This window comes from Barbus barbus (genome assembly GCF_936440315.1).
Source record: "Barbus barbus genome assembly, chromosome: 16".
Taxonomy (NCBI): Eukaryota; Metazoa; Chordata; class Actinopteri; order Cypriniformes; family Cyprinidae; genus Barbus; species Barbus barbus.
The window spans coordinates 115,001-130,679 of record NC_136744.1 but is presented as its reverse complement, the minus strand read 5'-3'; the positions used below and the strand labels follow the sequence as shown (position 1 = coordinate 130,679).

The 15,679-nt window shown below is 37.1% G+C and overlaps 1 protein-coding gene across 3 annotated transcripts in view; it reads left to right on the top strand.

Moving 5' to 3' along the window:
• LOC306882097 (neurexin-1a-like) overlaps positions 1-15,679 on the top strand; it is a gene marked incomplete at its 5' end in the record, with an annotated part of 208,431 nt that overhangs the window by 132,657 nt on the left and 60,095 nt on the right. For all 3 annotated transcript variants that reach the window (XM_079436563.1, XM_079436565.1, XM_079436564.1), the window contains 4 exons: positions 2,815-2,937; positions 5,880-6,261; positions 7,033-7,223; positions 7,509-7,682. In XM_079436563.1, the coding sequence (XP_079292689.1) occupies positions 2,815-2,937; positions 5,880-6,261; positions 7,033-7,223; positions 7,509-7,682 (870 nt within the window). The remainder of the gene's footprint in view (positions 1-2,814; positions 2,938-5,879; positions 6,262-7,032; positions 7,224-7,508; positions 7,683-15,679) is intronic.

The window sequence follows — 15,679 nt, the reverse complement described above, 5'->3', positions numbered from 1 at the left end:
AATGAAGCAAATTTGCAGAGTTCCTTTCGAGAGAAACACAGAACGTGTAAAGCAACTGCGATATGACTATGTGCAGGTAAGCTAGTGTCATTGGTTCTGAATTTGGAAGTGCATACTGTAGTGCTGTGCATTTGTTTTGTCTTGTCCAGAGAGTGATGGAACTAGAAGCAGATGCCATGGGACATGAGCTACTTTTTGTAGATGAGGCCGGTTTTAACCTCAGTAAAACCAGGAGACGTGACAGGAACATTATTGGACACCGTGCCATCATCAATGTCCCAGGACAACGTGGTGGTAACATAACCATGTGTGCAGCTATAAGCCAAAATGGTGTTGTTCACCATCATGCAACCATAGGCCCATACAACACTGCACACATTATTGCATTCCTGGACACCTTACATGACATGCTCACTGTTCAGAGACCAGAGCATACCCGATATGTCATCATATGGGACAATGTTAGTTTCCATAGGGCTGCTTTGGTCCGCAACTGGTTTACAGACCACCCATCCTTCATGGCACTCAACCTCCCTCCATACTCTCCATTCTTAAATCCCATCGAGGAGTTCTTCTCTGCCTGGCGCTGGAAAGTGTACGACCGTCATCCTCATCAACAGGTAGCCCTTTTACAGGCAATGGAGGAGGCATGTGGAGATATTGACCAGGCATCATGTCAGGCCTGGATACGGCATTCAAGGAGATATTTTCCCCGGTGCCTTGGACTGGAGGATATCGCATGCGATGTGGACGAAATTTTGTGGCCGGACCCAGAAAGACGACATGATGTAGGCTGATTGTCTTTTTTTTTTTTTTGTGAAATTACTATTTTGTGTTCTGACTTTGTCTTGGTTTTGATGAGTGTGAATAAACACCAATACTTGAAGTTTGGATCCTTGTATGTTTACATGACACTATGACAAAAGTATGACCTCAAATTGACATCTGTACACAGAGAAAGCAAAAGCCAGATGTCTTTTGTATTCATACCATCAGTGTGTAGTTGGCACATTGTGTGCTTAGTAGATGATGGCTTGTGTTTACTGTTTGATACGAAAACACCATTTTTACGAAGGTGTGAAGAGTTAATCTAGCTGTGTTCGCTTTTGCAAGAGAACTACAATGTTTTGATAATTGGGTGAAAGGTTTTCTTATTTGTGTGTAGAGTTTTGCAAAAATAGCCAATAGTTACAAAAAATGTGCTTAAGCAATCAGAAAAAACTGTAATTGATTTTTCAGCCATTTGGACTACAATAATCTTAAAATGGCTTCAATTACTCATTTCTGCAGTTGGTCTGATTCTCCATGCTATGCTTAGCTCCTCGGTTTGCCGCTGATGTGCTTGGCCCGTCATATATTTTTATTTGGGACAGTACTCCAATTTCCTCTAGCCAGTCCAACTCATTTGTGACTAATTGGTCGAATGGTTTATGGCACTGAATGAGCCTTGTGAATGCATGGAATTATGCCATCTTTAAATACAGTCTTCCCTTTGAGAGATTTAATGGTGGCAATATTGCAAAAATGTCACTGTCCGTATACAAGTCCCCTCCAATACTGAGAAGAAGAGCTTTCCATTTTCCATTTCCAGTTATCCTAACAATCAATTGACTCTTAATGTCTTATTGTGTCTATGCCAAGCTACTGTGTCATTTGATAATGGGACAATAAAAAAAGCTCACTATTATCTCACTATGCATGGCAAGACACATAGCTACAGCAGAGGGCTTTATCAGTGTTTCATAGATTGTCTGTGGCTTTTTAGACTACGCTATAAAATATCACACCTCAAAAAGATTTCTCCAGAGCATTAGCAGTAATTTTGGTTCATTGTTTGTTTTTCACAATATAATTCTATCTGCTTTTGGTAAAAAAATTTTTAAAAAGTCTATAGGTGTTTCAACACAAGTGGGATGCTTTGTCTTCAGATGTCTTTGCATGTTTTGGCTTCATACTTTTATGGGCAAGCACGTCTGAACAGCTTACACATTGGGAATGGTGTACATTGTTTACAATAGAGCAGAGTTCCTCAAATCTTTTCCTGGAGGCCCACTGCCATGAAAAGTTTAACACCAGCGCTAATCAAACACGTCTGTAGAAGAAAATTGCAGGCAGGTCTGTTAAAGCAGGTTGTAACTAATAGCAGGATTGTGGGTGTGAGTCCAGGAGCAGGGTTGAAGACTTATATAGTAGAGCAAGAAAATCAATACTTTATTAATTATTCATGATATTATGAAGTTTCCAACACTGGTCAGACAAGATCTTGCTCTTAAATTTAGTAGAAGTACATGGTTCAGATGACTCAAGCAGGCTGTTCACAACTCCCTCAACACATGCAGCTGTGTCCTGTAGTGGTAACTAGAGAGCCAGTCCCTGCACAATGATGTCATTTCATGGGGCATTTACACGACACTGCTTTCAACTAAAAAAATGAAAACTTTTTATATGTAAATATCATATGATAGGATATGTTCACCTCATGCAGCCTCTTGCATTAAATAAAGGGTCACCTAAGCCCAAAAGTTAGGCAGGATGGCCCATATGTGCCTTATACTGTAAATCTGTCTTTCTGTTGTGGTAAATTGATAATTGATTTGAAATCGGATACACTAAAGTGTAATTCATAAAATATATGCCTGTCTGTAATATGTGGATTTATTTCTTGTGACACTATTATTAATGTTTTAAGTTTCATATCTTGAGAGCATTTTTGTGCTATTACTAAATGGCCCTGTTGTCCTTCTGTGTTCTTTAGAGCACATGTTCTTTTGCTCTTTTTAACTGTGTTTAACTGTGATCTGGGCTGTCCCACAGGCAAAGGACCTGAGAGCATATGTGCTGGTCAGAATCTGAATGATAATGAGTGGCACACAGTGCGAGTGAGCAGGAGAGGAAAGAGTCTGAAGCTGTCCGTGGATGACTTGGCCACTGTGGAAGGTATACTAATGCATGCAACCTGAATTATACAAATGATTATGTGAAATATATAAAACCCCTTATAAGGTTTATTATACTGTAATAATTAAGTCTAGTCTACACTGCCACAACAAATGACAACAAACTACAACAAAGTCATTGGGTCATTGTGTTCACCTGCTTGCTTTTTGTTGGACAGTTAAACAGAGCAATTTACCTCATACCAATTAAATAAACTCTAACGCAAACAAACCCAGGTGCCAATCAAAATCACCATTGCAATACACAAGAAATCTGAACAGATTTAGAAAACTAAATAGACACATTTAGTCACAGCTATATGACTTTTGCCCAGACCCCCCCAGTTTGGACGAGCATTACAGCCAGTCTGCAGATATTGGACAGTCAGAGGCAGAGTTTATGATGGACACAGACAGATTTTTTTTGGCTTCAGAATATTATCCGTAGTAAAAAAGTAATATGTTTAAAATACATTTATTTCATACTAAGTATAGTTAAAATCTATTAACATATTTACTGACAGATAACACCATGTCCTAACTACACGCGACGTGACGCCGCGACATGCGATAAAAGTTATCTTTTCCATGTTAATCAGAGGTTTTGTCCTAACTAGCCTCGATGGCGACACACAAAATTTCTAATTTAGAACCGGTTTCTATTTCCGTGATGTCGCGGCTGGAACAACAACATACAAACTATATGACAGTAGATCTCAGATGATTTTGTGCTTTATTCAAAGTTAAACATGTCTAATATGAGTTTATATTGCGTGACCTTATAGCCATACTGAAACCAACATATACAAATAAATAAATAAATCTATTCCTTCACTTTTTCTGTTCCATTACTATCCTTATCTCTTCCTTTCCTAGCTTTTACTACTTTGAACGATGACTGAAACCTTGTATAACAGGCATTTCTCATGTTTATTGCCATCTTATGGTAAAGTTGTAAGTCGCTTTGGATAAAAGCATCTGCCAAATGAATAAATGTAAATGTAAACATGTTTGCTATTTTGTGCTGATTTTAGGACACACATTGTTTTCATTTGTATTGTGTCTTGTAGCAATGAGCCACATGTTTCTGTGTGAGTTTGTTGTGTTCAGAATTACATGAAAGTTGATAGTGTGAAAGTCCTTTTATTGTTTTCAGGCTTTTAAAGGATCTACCACTACTGGACTTTCAAGTCTTTACAAACACAACATATGCAGACTCATGCATCTTGTTGCTATAAGAGATGCATGACACATGGAAACAATATGTGTTCTAAAATAATCCCCTAGACTGCTAATCTAGGCAAAAGTCAGGTAGTGTATTCCAGCTTTAGCTGCCATGTTTTAGCACATTGTTAGATCATCCACAATGGGAGCTACAGATTCTGACTATTTATGTAGTTGGAGATGTACATCCTTTTTTGCAGTAATATTATGTTATGTGTTGTATATATCTGATTAATATCATTTATGGAGCATCAGTTTGCAGGTGTTCATTCATTCTTCAGCTTCGGTTTATGGAATTTAAAGGGTTACTCCACCCAAAATGAAAATTTTGTCATTAATCACTTACCCCCATGTCGTTCCAAATCCCTAAAAGCTTTGTTCGTCTTCGGAACACAGTTTAAGATATTTTAGATGAAACCCGGGAGGCTTGTGACTGTCCCATTGACTGCCAAGTAATTATCTCTGTCAACGCACAGAAAAGTATGAAAAGCATTGTCAGGATAGTCCATCTGCCATCAGTGGTTCAATCTGAATGTTATAAAGTGACGAGAATACCTTTTGTATGCAAAGAAAATAAAAATAACTACTGTTTTTCAACAATTCGTCTCCTCTGTGTCTTTCCGCGTCACCGTAGCGCCATTTTGGAGATTATCTGCTGAACGCAAACTGCGTATGCTCTTCTGTATCAGCCGCAACACAAGGATGCGCTATTTTCGTTCAAATCAAAGCGTAAATACACATAGAAAACATATCCTTGTAATGGGACAGTCACAATCCTCCCGCTTTTCATCCAAAATATCTTAAATTGTGCTCCGAAGACGAATGAAGCTTTTACGGGTTTGGAACGACATGGGGGTAAGTGATTAATGACAAAATGTTCATTTTGTGGTGGAGTAACCCTTTAAATAGCGTATTGTTTTGGGAAAAAAACCCAAAAAAAAAAACATATTCATGATATTCTAGATGTTTCTTTTTCAAAATATTGACAATGCATTATTAATAATCTGGCAGTGCCGTTCTTTCATTGTCATACTTTTGTGAACAATTTAGTAAGCATTTGTTAGCTGTACAGAAAATCCTAATTTGGCGTTCCCTGTCAAAAATGACTGGCATTTTAATAATTGCTTGTAAATCTCTCATTATGCTATATTATCTCCAAATCTTCAATATTTTTTATCAACTTGTTTTCTTTCAATTAGCACAGGTTTTGTAATTCTTTTTGCTGCTGATTGATTGTAGGCTTTATTGATCTGAGTTTACGCTCTTCAGTTTTTGAGTAAAACAAGCATTATTTGAGTTTCGTAAGCTCAGATCAATGAGGCTCACGATCAATCAGCTCCAAAAAGAAATACAAAACCTGCACTAATTAAAAGAGAACTAGTATTTTTGGGGAAAATAAAATCCTCTTCTGGTCAAAATGACTGGAACACCACAGGATTAATTATCTCATGCGCATGGAATGAAGCCAATCCATTTGGACTTAATCCTCCAAACATTCTGGCTGGAAAACATCTGTTAAAAGATCTATTAGTGTGGAGTAACACAGTAACTTCACCTGTTGCTATCCGCTGTGTGTGTGGAGGACCTGCGTGACTCCAACACACAGAGCAGACGAGAGGACAGGTCTAGTTGGAGATTGTTGGGATAATATGAACGGGCCTTTTTATGATATACATGAAATTAACCTTGCATTTTTCTCAACACTCTGCCATGAAACAGGAGAGATACCAGGTGACCACACACAGCTGGAGTTTCATAACATTGAGACAGGGATCATTACAGAGAAACGCTACCAGCTCATCACGCCCTCCAACTTCATTGGGCATCTCCAGAGCCTGATGTTTAACGGCAAGCCGTACATCGACCTCTGCATAAACGGAGACATCGACTACTGCGAAGTCAACGCCATGATTGGATTCAAGAACATCATTGCAGATCCAGTGACCTTCAGGTCCTGCTCAAGCTATCTGTCTCTGAGCACACTGCAGGCGTACTACTCCATGCACCTGTTCTTCCAGTTCAAGACCACCTCATCAGACGGACTCATCCTGTTCAACAGTGGAGATGGAAATGACTTCATCGCTGTAGAGCTGGTTAAGGGGTACGTTATGGAAAGACAGACATTACAGTCAGATGCTTTATTTTGATAGTCCACTTTAGGCATTCTACTAACTATAAGTAACTTTGTAACTACATGTCAACTACTTCTCATTAATTTGCAACTACATGTCTACTAACTCTCAGTAGGCTAGGTTTAGGGTTAGTAGAAAAAGTTGACATATACTTGCAAAGTTTCTCATAGTCAGTATGTTGTATGTTGTGGATCCATCAAAATAAAGTGTTAGAAGATATTAAGCAGACAGTCTACTAATACTATAATGACTGCTAGTTGACATGTAGTTGCAAAGTTACTTACTGTTAGTAGAATGCCTAAAGTGGACTATCGAAATAAAGTGTTACCTTTAGATAATAACACTGAGACAGAGACATTGAGAAAGTATTGAGCCGAGTATAGAAAAATAGAACTGTAATTATGGTTAATGTCACAGCTAATACTTCAATTTCAGAAGAATTTGATAATAAATATTTTAATTCATATTGAGATGTCTGGTTTTTCATTGCTCAAAACTTGAGGGATTTCTTCTAAATCTCTTGAGGAAAGATGTTAGTGTACTGGGCTATTTTTCTAAAGAGAAAAAAAATATTTTTTCTCTCTCTCTCTCTTTTTCAAAATTTATAAATTTAATCAAATCTGATAAAAAAAAACTTTTTTACAGTACATTTATTATAATAAATCTTTTAATTATTATGTAAATCTTCTGTAATTGCATGTGTGGTATATTTAATTTAATATCATGATATCTTTGTTTAGCTATCTGCATTACATCTCAGATTTGGGAAACGGTGCTTATCTCATCAAAGGAAACTCAAACAAGCCTCTTAATGACAACCAATGGCACAATGTCATCATCTCCAGAGACACAAATAACCTGCACACTGTCAAAATCGACACCAAAATCACCACCCAGACCACCGTGGGGGCCAAAAACCTTGACTTAAAAGGTAAATTACACATTAATAGTATTTTAACTTGCCAATATCCCTGCCCTGCTGCCTTTTTTGACAAATGATTGTATGATGATTGTATAGTTTTATGGATTAAAAATAATTTGGTAACACTAAATTATGGAACACTATTCACTACTAACTAGTTGCTTGCATATTACTAGCATATTGGCTTTTATTAGTACTTATAAAGCACATAAGACCAGATCCAACAACTACCTTACTTACTGTCAGTGAGCAGCTATTATTTAGTTTGTATTATTATTCTGGCTCTGTTTGCAGGTGATCTTTATATCGGTGGTGTTCCTGAGGAGATATACAAAGAGTTGCCCAAGTTAGTTCATGCAAAAGAAGGATTTCAAGGCTGTCTGGCATCTGTGGATCTAAACGGCCGTTTGCCAGACCTGATGTCCGAAGCGCTGGTCTGTGTTGGACAGATTGAGAGAGGATGTGAAGGTGACAACATATTTCTTACTTTTCAATAAGCGGGATGCTTTAATTATTGATGATACAAGATCTGATCACCCTGTCAGGATTATCCAATTATTTACAGGGTTATTTAATTATGCAAGACTTATTACATATGAATTTAAAGTAACGTTATGTAAAATATTGAACTATACATATTTCCATATTGTAGTATACAACATAGGCTACATACTGTACATATTTAACATAACAAAGAAATAAGCTTTTATAAAGACAGGATGAAAAGAGAATTTACATTTTGAATTCCTAGATAAGACCATGTCATTAATATAAGCAATATTTAGCCTTATCAAATGGACTAAGAGCAAATAAAGTTAGGTGTAAATGAATGAATGCTGTTTTCAGTTTATTAATAACATTCACCATTACTGGTGTACTAAGTTTACCGTGGTAATCATTTCACTCCCAGTATCGTTGCTGTTGTCAAAAGATTGGTTGTATCTGTCGTGCTGTAGACATTTATTGTCTCTTGCAAATTCAGCAGTCTTCAGCGTCTGCTGAAACACTTTTGAATGGATAGCATAATTTCTGCTGTTGCTGCATGAATATTTCATACTGTTTCCATCACACTCCTGCTTTACATAAATGACATGTTGACCTTTGTCTTGGCAGCTGCGTTGTCCTCATACAGATATCCTCGTACAGTATCTGGAGCTTCTCATTTCATTATTGGTGCATCCTCATTAGCTTTCCTTGTGTCCTCGTAAGATTCAAGGGCAGGATATAAGGAAAGGAAACAAGGTGCAGGAATCCAAGAGAAATGTTTAGAATCAATTGGAATATCTTTGTTCACAATGTGAAAGGATTATGCACAAGGGAGCTGCCCTTATGATGTTAATGAAGAATTTTATAATAAAAATTAATAAAGCAAGTGCTTTATTGGTTACAGGGAAGCTGGGTGCTTTTGAGGATGAAATAATAAATTAAAAGTTTACAAGATTAATAACTTCAAATCTTTGATCAAGTTTTGCTTGAGACAGCTGCCCCATTTTTAAATCTGCTAATAATGTATATCTCAGATAACCCTGCCTCTAAATAATTCTGAACTGTGGTTGATTGCTTTTAATGGCAATTAGATGCAGAAGAATGTGCAGTGCTTCTCAGTTCCCTAATGAAACTGCCTAGTTTCATCACTCTCCATCTCAGCCTGTGACCCAGAAACCGATAAAACTCTGCCATGATGAATGATGTGCAAGTTGTCTAATTTTACCACGAGAATGAGAGGATATAGGGCAGAGGACTCATTCAGTGAGGATACACAGGTGCATCCTATATGGAGGAAGTCTGTGTCGTGAACAGCATATTCTAGGGCATTCAAAAGATAAATCGAGTCTCTTCATGCCACTGGATGTTGGACTGGTTTCTTTTGTCTGGTCCAACCAGACAGTGGATGGCTGGATATAATGCCTTGACGGCTACATTCATTCACTCTCTCATTAGCGAAACAATAAATCTCACAGTACAAAAAACAGAAAACAACAACAAAACAATACAATTAAAAAGAAAGTTATGCTAATGTTTTCTCATAGGTGACAGGTAAGCAGTAAGCCTAGGATTTGACAGCAACATTATAAAATCATTATTTAAAGCACTCAACCGACAAACACATTTATAGTAAGCATGATATATGTATAGTCATGTATAGTGGCAGAAGCACTGGCTTAAACACAAGAAGAACTGACAGAGAACATTAGAAAACACAGGAAAATACACTGAAACAAACTTATCAACTAAATCAAATCAATGAGTAACTAAGGAAACAAACTAGTGGCAGGAAAGAGGAATAAAGGTAACTAGGTCAAACAAGGAAAACTAGAACAGGACCAAACAGAACAGAACAAACATGACATCATGGTAACCTATTAGTAATGACTGAAGTCTTTGCAAGCTTTTGATGTTTTAGTAAAGCTTTGGGTATTAATTAGGTAACACTTGAGTCATTACTAGTGGGTTACCATGATCTTCACTGTAGTATACTGTTTCTATAGCTAGTAATTCCTTTAGAAGTATCTACTCGAGTCATTACTGCTGGGGGATAATGACTCTAAATGTCCTGGCAGTCTCCAGTTCTTCTCCCTGAATAAATAGAGAGTAATAAAGTGAAAACAATAACTGCCTGCTATGAATCATTAGGTAAGCATTAGTAAATAGTCAGTTCAATAGTCAGCGTTGTCCCAACATTAATAGTCATTAGTAAGTAGTAGTTTATAAATACAGCTAGAAATGCCTTGGGTAACACTTTATTTTACGGTTACATCTATTCGTTTCTTATCAGCATGCATATTACTAGAATATTAGCCATGTAGTAGTGCTAATTAAGCACATATGAATGCCTTATTCTACATCCCTAATTCTACCCAATACCTACACTTAATAACTACCTTACTAACTATTAATAAGCAGCAAATTAAGAATATATTGAGGGAAAAGTGTTACCTATTCTAAAGTGTGACCATGCCGTGTTCTTTATTTATTAGGCATATCTGTTACAAAGGAGATTTACAGGCTCAGTTATCTTCCAAACTGAAAAAATAAACATCACGATACAGAGGGAGACAAATATGTATTTGAAACTGTACAACTGTACACTTTAATGTTGATTTTATTAATTGTTTTCTATGAAATTGCAGAGGTTTGTTTTTCTTTTTTTTTATCAAGTGTACAGTTGTACAGTTTAATTTTTTTGCATCTTGAAATAAATATTTCCGTGTTCTCTATCCATCTGTGTTGTGCTTGTTTAACTTTAATAAATGAGCCTTTAATTCTCCTTTATAAATGCTTTATAAGGTATAAATAGTCCTCACAAAACAGATTGCTGGCAACTACTAAATGTTTTATAGCTACCTGACTTAATCATGAATTACAGCAGGAATATGTGTTAATAAAGCATTTATTATGATGTGTCTAAATAATATTGATAAATGTACTTTTAAATAGTTTATTAATCATTTACTTACACTTTCTAAATTATCTTATGAACCACTAACAACTCCTAAATAACTGGTTTGTAAATAACGTAATAATTCAGAAATGATAAATTGATCGTTAATAAAGTATGAAAATACAATTATTAAACATTATAGATCTGCTCAAGAACAAAACATTTATAGCTGTATTTATAAACTGCTTATGCCTATTAATGTTGGGACAATGTTTTATAAATGTACTATTTACTAATGATTCATAGTGTGCAGTTATTATAAAGTGTTTCCCATGTAAGAAGCATTTATCTGGGCGGTATGAATAAAACAGTAGTTACTGATTAACTGAAAGTGAACCTTAAACTGAGTGCTGTTACTAATTTGATCAAGTGAAGTGACATTCAGCCAAGTGTGGTGACCCATACTCGGAATTCGTGCTCTGCATTTAACCCATTCAACGTGCACACACACACACAGCAGTGAACACACACACACACACACACACACACAGCAGTGAACACACACACACACACAGCAGTGAACACACACACACACACACACACACACACACAGCAGTGAACACACACACACACACAGCAGTGAACACACACACACACACACACACACACACAGCAGTGAACACACACACACACACAGCAGTGAACACACACACACACACAGCAGTGAACACACACACACACACACACACACAGCAGTGAACACACACACACACACACACACACACACATACACACACACACGCACACACACACACACGCACACACACGCACACACAGGAGTGAACACACACACACACACACGCACACACACACACGCACACACACACACACACACACACACGCACACACACACACACACACACACACAGCAGTGGCGCCCGGAGCATTTATGCTGCAGCGCCCGGGGAGCAGTTGGGGGTTCGGTGTCTTGCTCAAGGGCACCTCAGTCGTGGTATTGAGGGTGGAGAGAGCGCTGGACATTCACTCCCCCCACCTACAATCCTGCCGGCCCGAGACTCCAACCCACAACCTTTGGATTACGAGTCCAGCTCTCTAACCATTAGGCCACGACTTCCCCTAAACTTCCCCGACTTCAACTTTTGTAAGTCAGTAGTAGTTGCTGGAATGTTAATGTTGTGTTACTCATTTGTTCATGTTTAGTTATATAACAGTATTCTAAAGCGTTACCAAAGACGCAGATGAGAAGAGAGTTTACCCTGAATGTGTTTGTAAAAAAAATATACAAATGCTGATGTCCTCTTAATAAACTTATTGAAGACCAAGGGATCAAATCATAAATTACACAATGATGTGCACTAGACCATTAGTTAATAATAATAATAATAATAATAATAATTCATTACATTTATATAGCGCTTTTCTGCTTTTTTTAAGCACTCAAAGCGCTCGACATTGTGAGGGGTGGTGTCTCCTCATCCACCACCAGTTATAAAACATAGTGCACTATGATACACAGAACTATGCAAAGTATAGAGCATCCAGCATGCATGTAAATAATATATCTATCCGCTCGCTTCCACTGAGGGGTGCAGTTCAGTACAGTACGCTACGGTACGCAATTATGTCCTTTTCTATTGTCAGAAGTTGTGAATGGTACCAAAATAGCGATCCGTACCGTACCACTTTTTTGGTACCCTTCCGTTAGGGTACCAAGCACAGCAAAGGGTACCAAAAGGGTGGAGCTAAACTGCAGAACGTTGATTGGTTGACTAGACTTGTCACTTTTGCGTGATACAAGGGGATAAAGCTTCTCCTTCACTCGTTCCGCTCTGCTGTGTTCTGCTTATTACATCAGCGTGCGCAAACACACAAAAACAATACAACAGTGTATTTTATACTTTTATATTTTCACACAGACAATAACCGTCTCTCAGTATGTGTTCTTGTCTGTTCTTGTGGACTTGTGAAACGTCATTGCCCAAAAACCTGCGCAATGTTCTAAATATTACTGTTATTCTGTCATGAAATGTAGTTTTAAGAGTTTTTCAGGCGAGAATGTAGATGTTTAAAACTTACATCTGCGGTTTATTTATAAAGATATAGCGCCTAGTTATAAATGTGCTATGCTGATTTGGAAGCTCCAGGCGATCACCGGGTGCTCCGTGCTCATGTATCCGCCTCGAGCAGCCTTACGCTCGGCTAGTCCTTCCCACACTTGAGGCTGGCTCTGATGTCTCTGTGGTAATTAAACGAGAATCAATTCGTTTTGTGTATATTTAACAGACATTCGTGGTCTCATGAATCTGTTATTTGTTCCTGGTCATATCGTTTTGACTGAGCACAAAGTTTAACTTTATATTTATTTAGAACTTTAACGGAGTAACTTGCAGCGCTGCCTGTAGCAAACGTTTGATTGTGAATTGTTTGCTTTATTTCCTCTTATATAAGACTCTTATACTTTGTACTTATACTTTTATAATGGCTATTATTGTTCATAAAAACTGACATAAAAGAGGCAGAGTTGTGCTTATTGTTGCGCTTTATTGACGATCGCTACGATACACCAAGCCTATCAAGTAAGGGTACTGTTGGCAGTGGAAACGCAAGCCTGATCAGGGTTACCCGTACCGAATCGTACTGTACTGACCCGTACCGCTCAGTGGAAATGAGCCATATAGTCAAGGACATTTGAAAATATAGCCTGAACAAGCGTTTATAGCTGCTAGATTAAGGCAGGCCCTGTTATTATATAAAATCCCAACCTAACCTTCAACTTCTTAAAGGGTTACTCCACCCCAAAATGAAAATTTAGTAATTAATCACATAGCCCCATGTCGTTCCAAACCTGTACAAGCTTTGTTCGTCCTCGGAACTCAATTTAAGAAATTTTAGATGAAAACCGGGAGACTTGTGACGGTCCCACTCACTGCCAAGTAATTCTCTCTGTCAACGCACAGAAAAGTATGAAAAGCATCGTCAGAAAAGTCCATCTGCCATCAGTGGTTCAATCTGAATGGTATAAAGCGACGAGAATACTTTTTGTACGTAAATAAAACGTCAATAAAATAAAAGTAAATTTTTTCGGAAATTGTATAATGCTTGCCCCCCGACTAAGCATCAGTGCATCAGTTCCTAACATCAATTACATATTCGAGATTTTTGTGCTGCTTAATGATGCGAATGTGTGTTAGGGGTTTCAAAGCATAATAGAAGTGTAATTAACCTTAAGTTATCCTCTGGGGTCAATATGACCCCAAGCGACTTTTCTTTAGTTAAAAATAATGGTTCCCTTTATCTCAGTGGAATAAAATCTTGTGACTTTTTCTAAATTATCTATCCATACACACACAAAAAAACTGGGCTTGATTTGGTTGTTCTAAAGGTATGTAAAAAAAAAAGTCACACTCATGACCTTTGGGGTCAATATGACCCCACATTGAAATGAATGGGAAAATCAAAAAAAAAATGTTTTTTATTTTTCATTTGTCAAAAAAAATCTATAAATCCAGAATAAACCTGAAAATTTCCATACCACAATGAAGTCCTGGTACTAGAGCACAAATGTAATGTGGAACGAACATGATCACTTGCACACACACATGCTCACGCACACAAACACACACACAGGTGTGACTCCAATTGAAAGCATTTTTTTTAGAAATTGACAAATAAAATCAATAATTCCAGCATAAATCTGAAAATTTCCACACAGAAATGAAGGCCTGGTACTAGAGCAAAAATGCAATGTAGAAAAGACATGCTCACTCAATACACACACACACACACACACACACACACACACACACACACACACACACAGACAGGTATGACTGCCACAGCCAAATAAAATCAGCCACAAATGCAGAACAAAGATAAAAGGGGTGAGACCTAATGCACACACACATGCGCACGCGCACACACACATGCGCACGCGCACACACACACACACACACACACACACACAGACACAGACACACATGCGCACACACACACACACACACACACACACACACACACACAGACAGACAGAGAGAGCAAAGGAGAGATGAAAGGCAACTGACCTGTTCAACTTTGAGAAAGTTTACTCTGAGATCTAAGAGCTGCAACTTTATTTTGAAAACAAAGAAATAGTTCCCACACCAAAGGTATAAAAGAGGGTCTTTGGTGTCACACAGTTCATTCTGTGTCAGTATGGCAAAGCGTTACACTCTCCTGGAGACTTTAGATTGCCTGCTTGATTCAAGTGAAACTGAATCATGCCTGGAAGACACTGAGGGCGATGACTCTGAGCCATTTGAGACATTTGGTTCATTAAAATAAATAATATTCAACTACAATCTGATTCTAAGTCTTGTCCTTTAGGTGTTTCTTATGTGGCAATTTCTGTGGTATTTTGTAAAAACAGACATTTCAAATCGCTTCAAAAACGACCAAAATTCTACTATTTGAAAGAATATTTATTTTTAATGTCTTTAATAATGTTTATACATGTATAAATTCACAAAATCTATCACAAAAGTTATAATATGAGCAGTTGGCTACATCCAGTAAAATGAATGGATCTCTATTGCCCTCTTCTGGGTATCTATGGACAATACAATTTCTTTCTTAAATTTTAATTCCTAAAGGTTTGTCTTTGACCAACAGATGGCAGAATTGTACAGCTAACACCTAGATCAATATCCAGAAACAACTTATATTTAATTTAGATCATTGTTTAAGTATTTTTTTCATAAAAAAATTATATTTTACATGCAAGCTAATGGTATAGTTGAGGAATTGTGTGGTAAATAGGTACAAAAGTACTTTGTATATCCAAAAACACAGCATTACTGTACAGATGAGAAGTAAACAAAAAAAATAATATATTATATGTATTATTAAAAATGTAAATTTTTTTCACAATCATTCTTTAAATTTTGGGGTCATATATACCCCAAATGCAGTGAGTGTGAACAGGAAACTAAGGTTATAAGAATTAAATGAGCAATGGTAAAATTTAAAAATGAATAAAAACAAACGAAATATTGCAAAGAAAAAAATAGCCTAGACTTTTAATTTT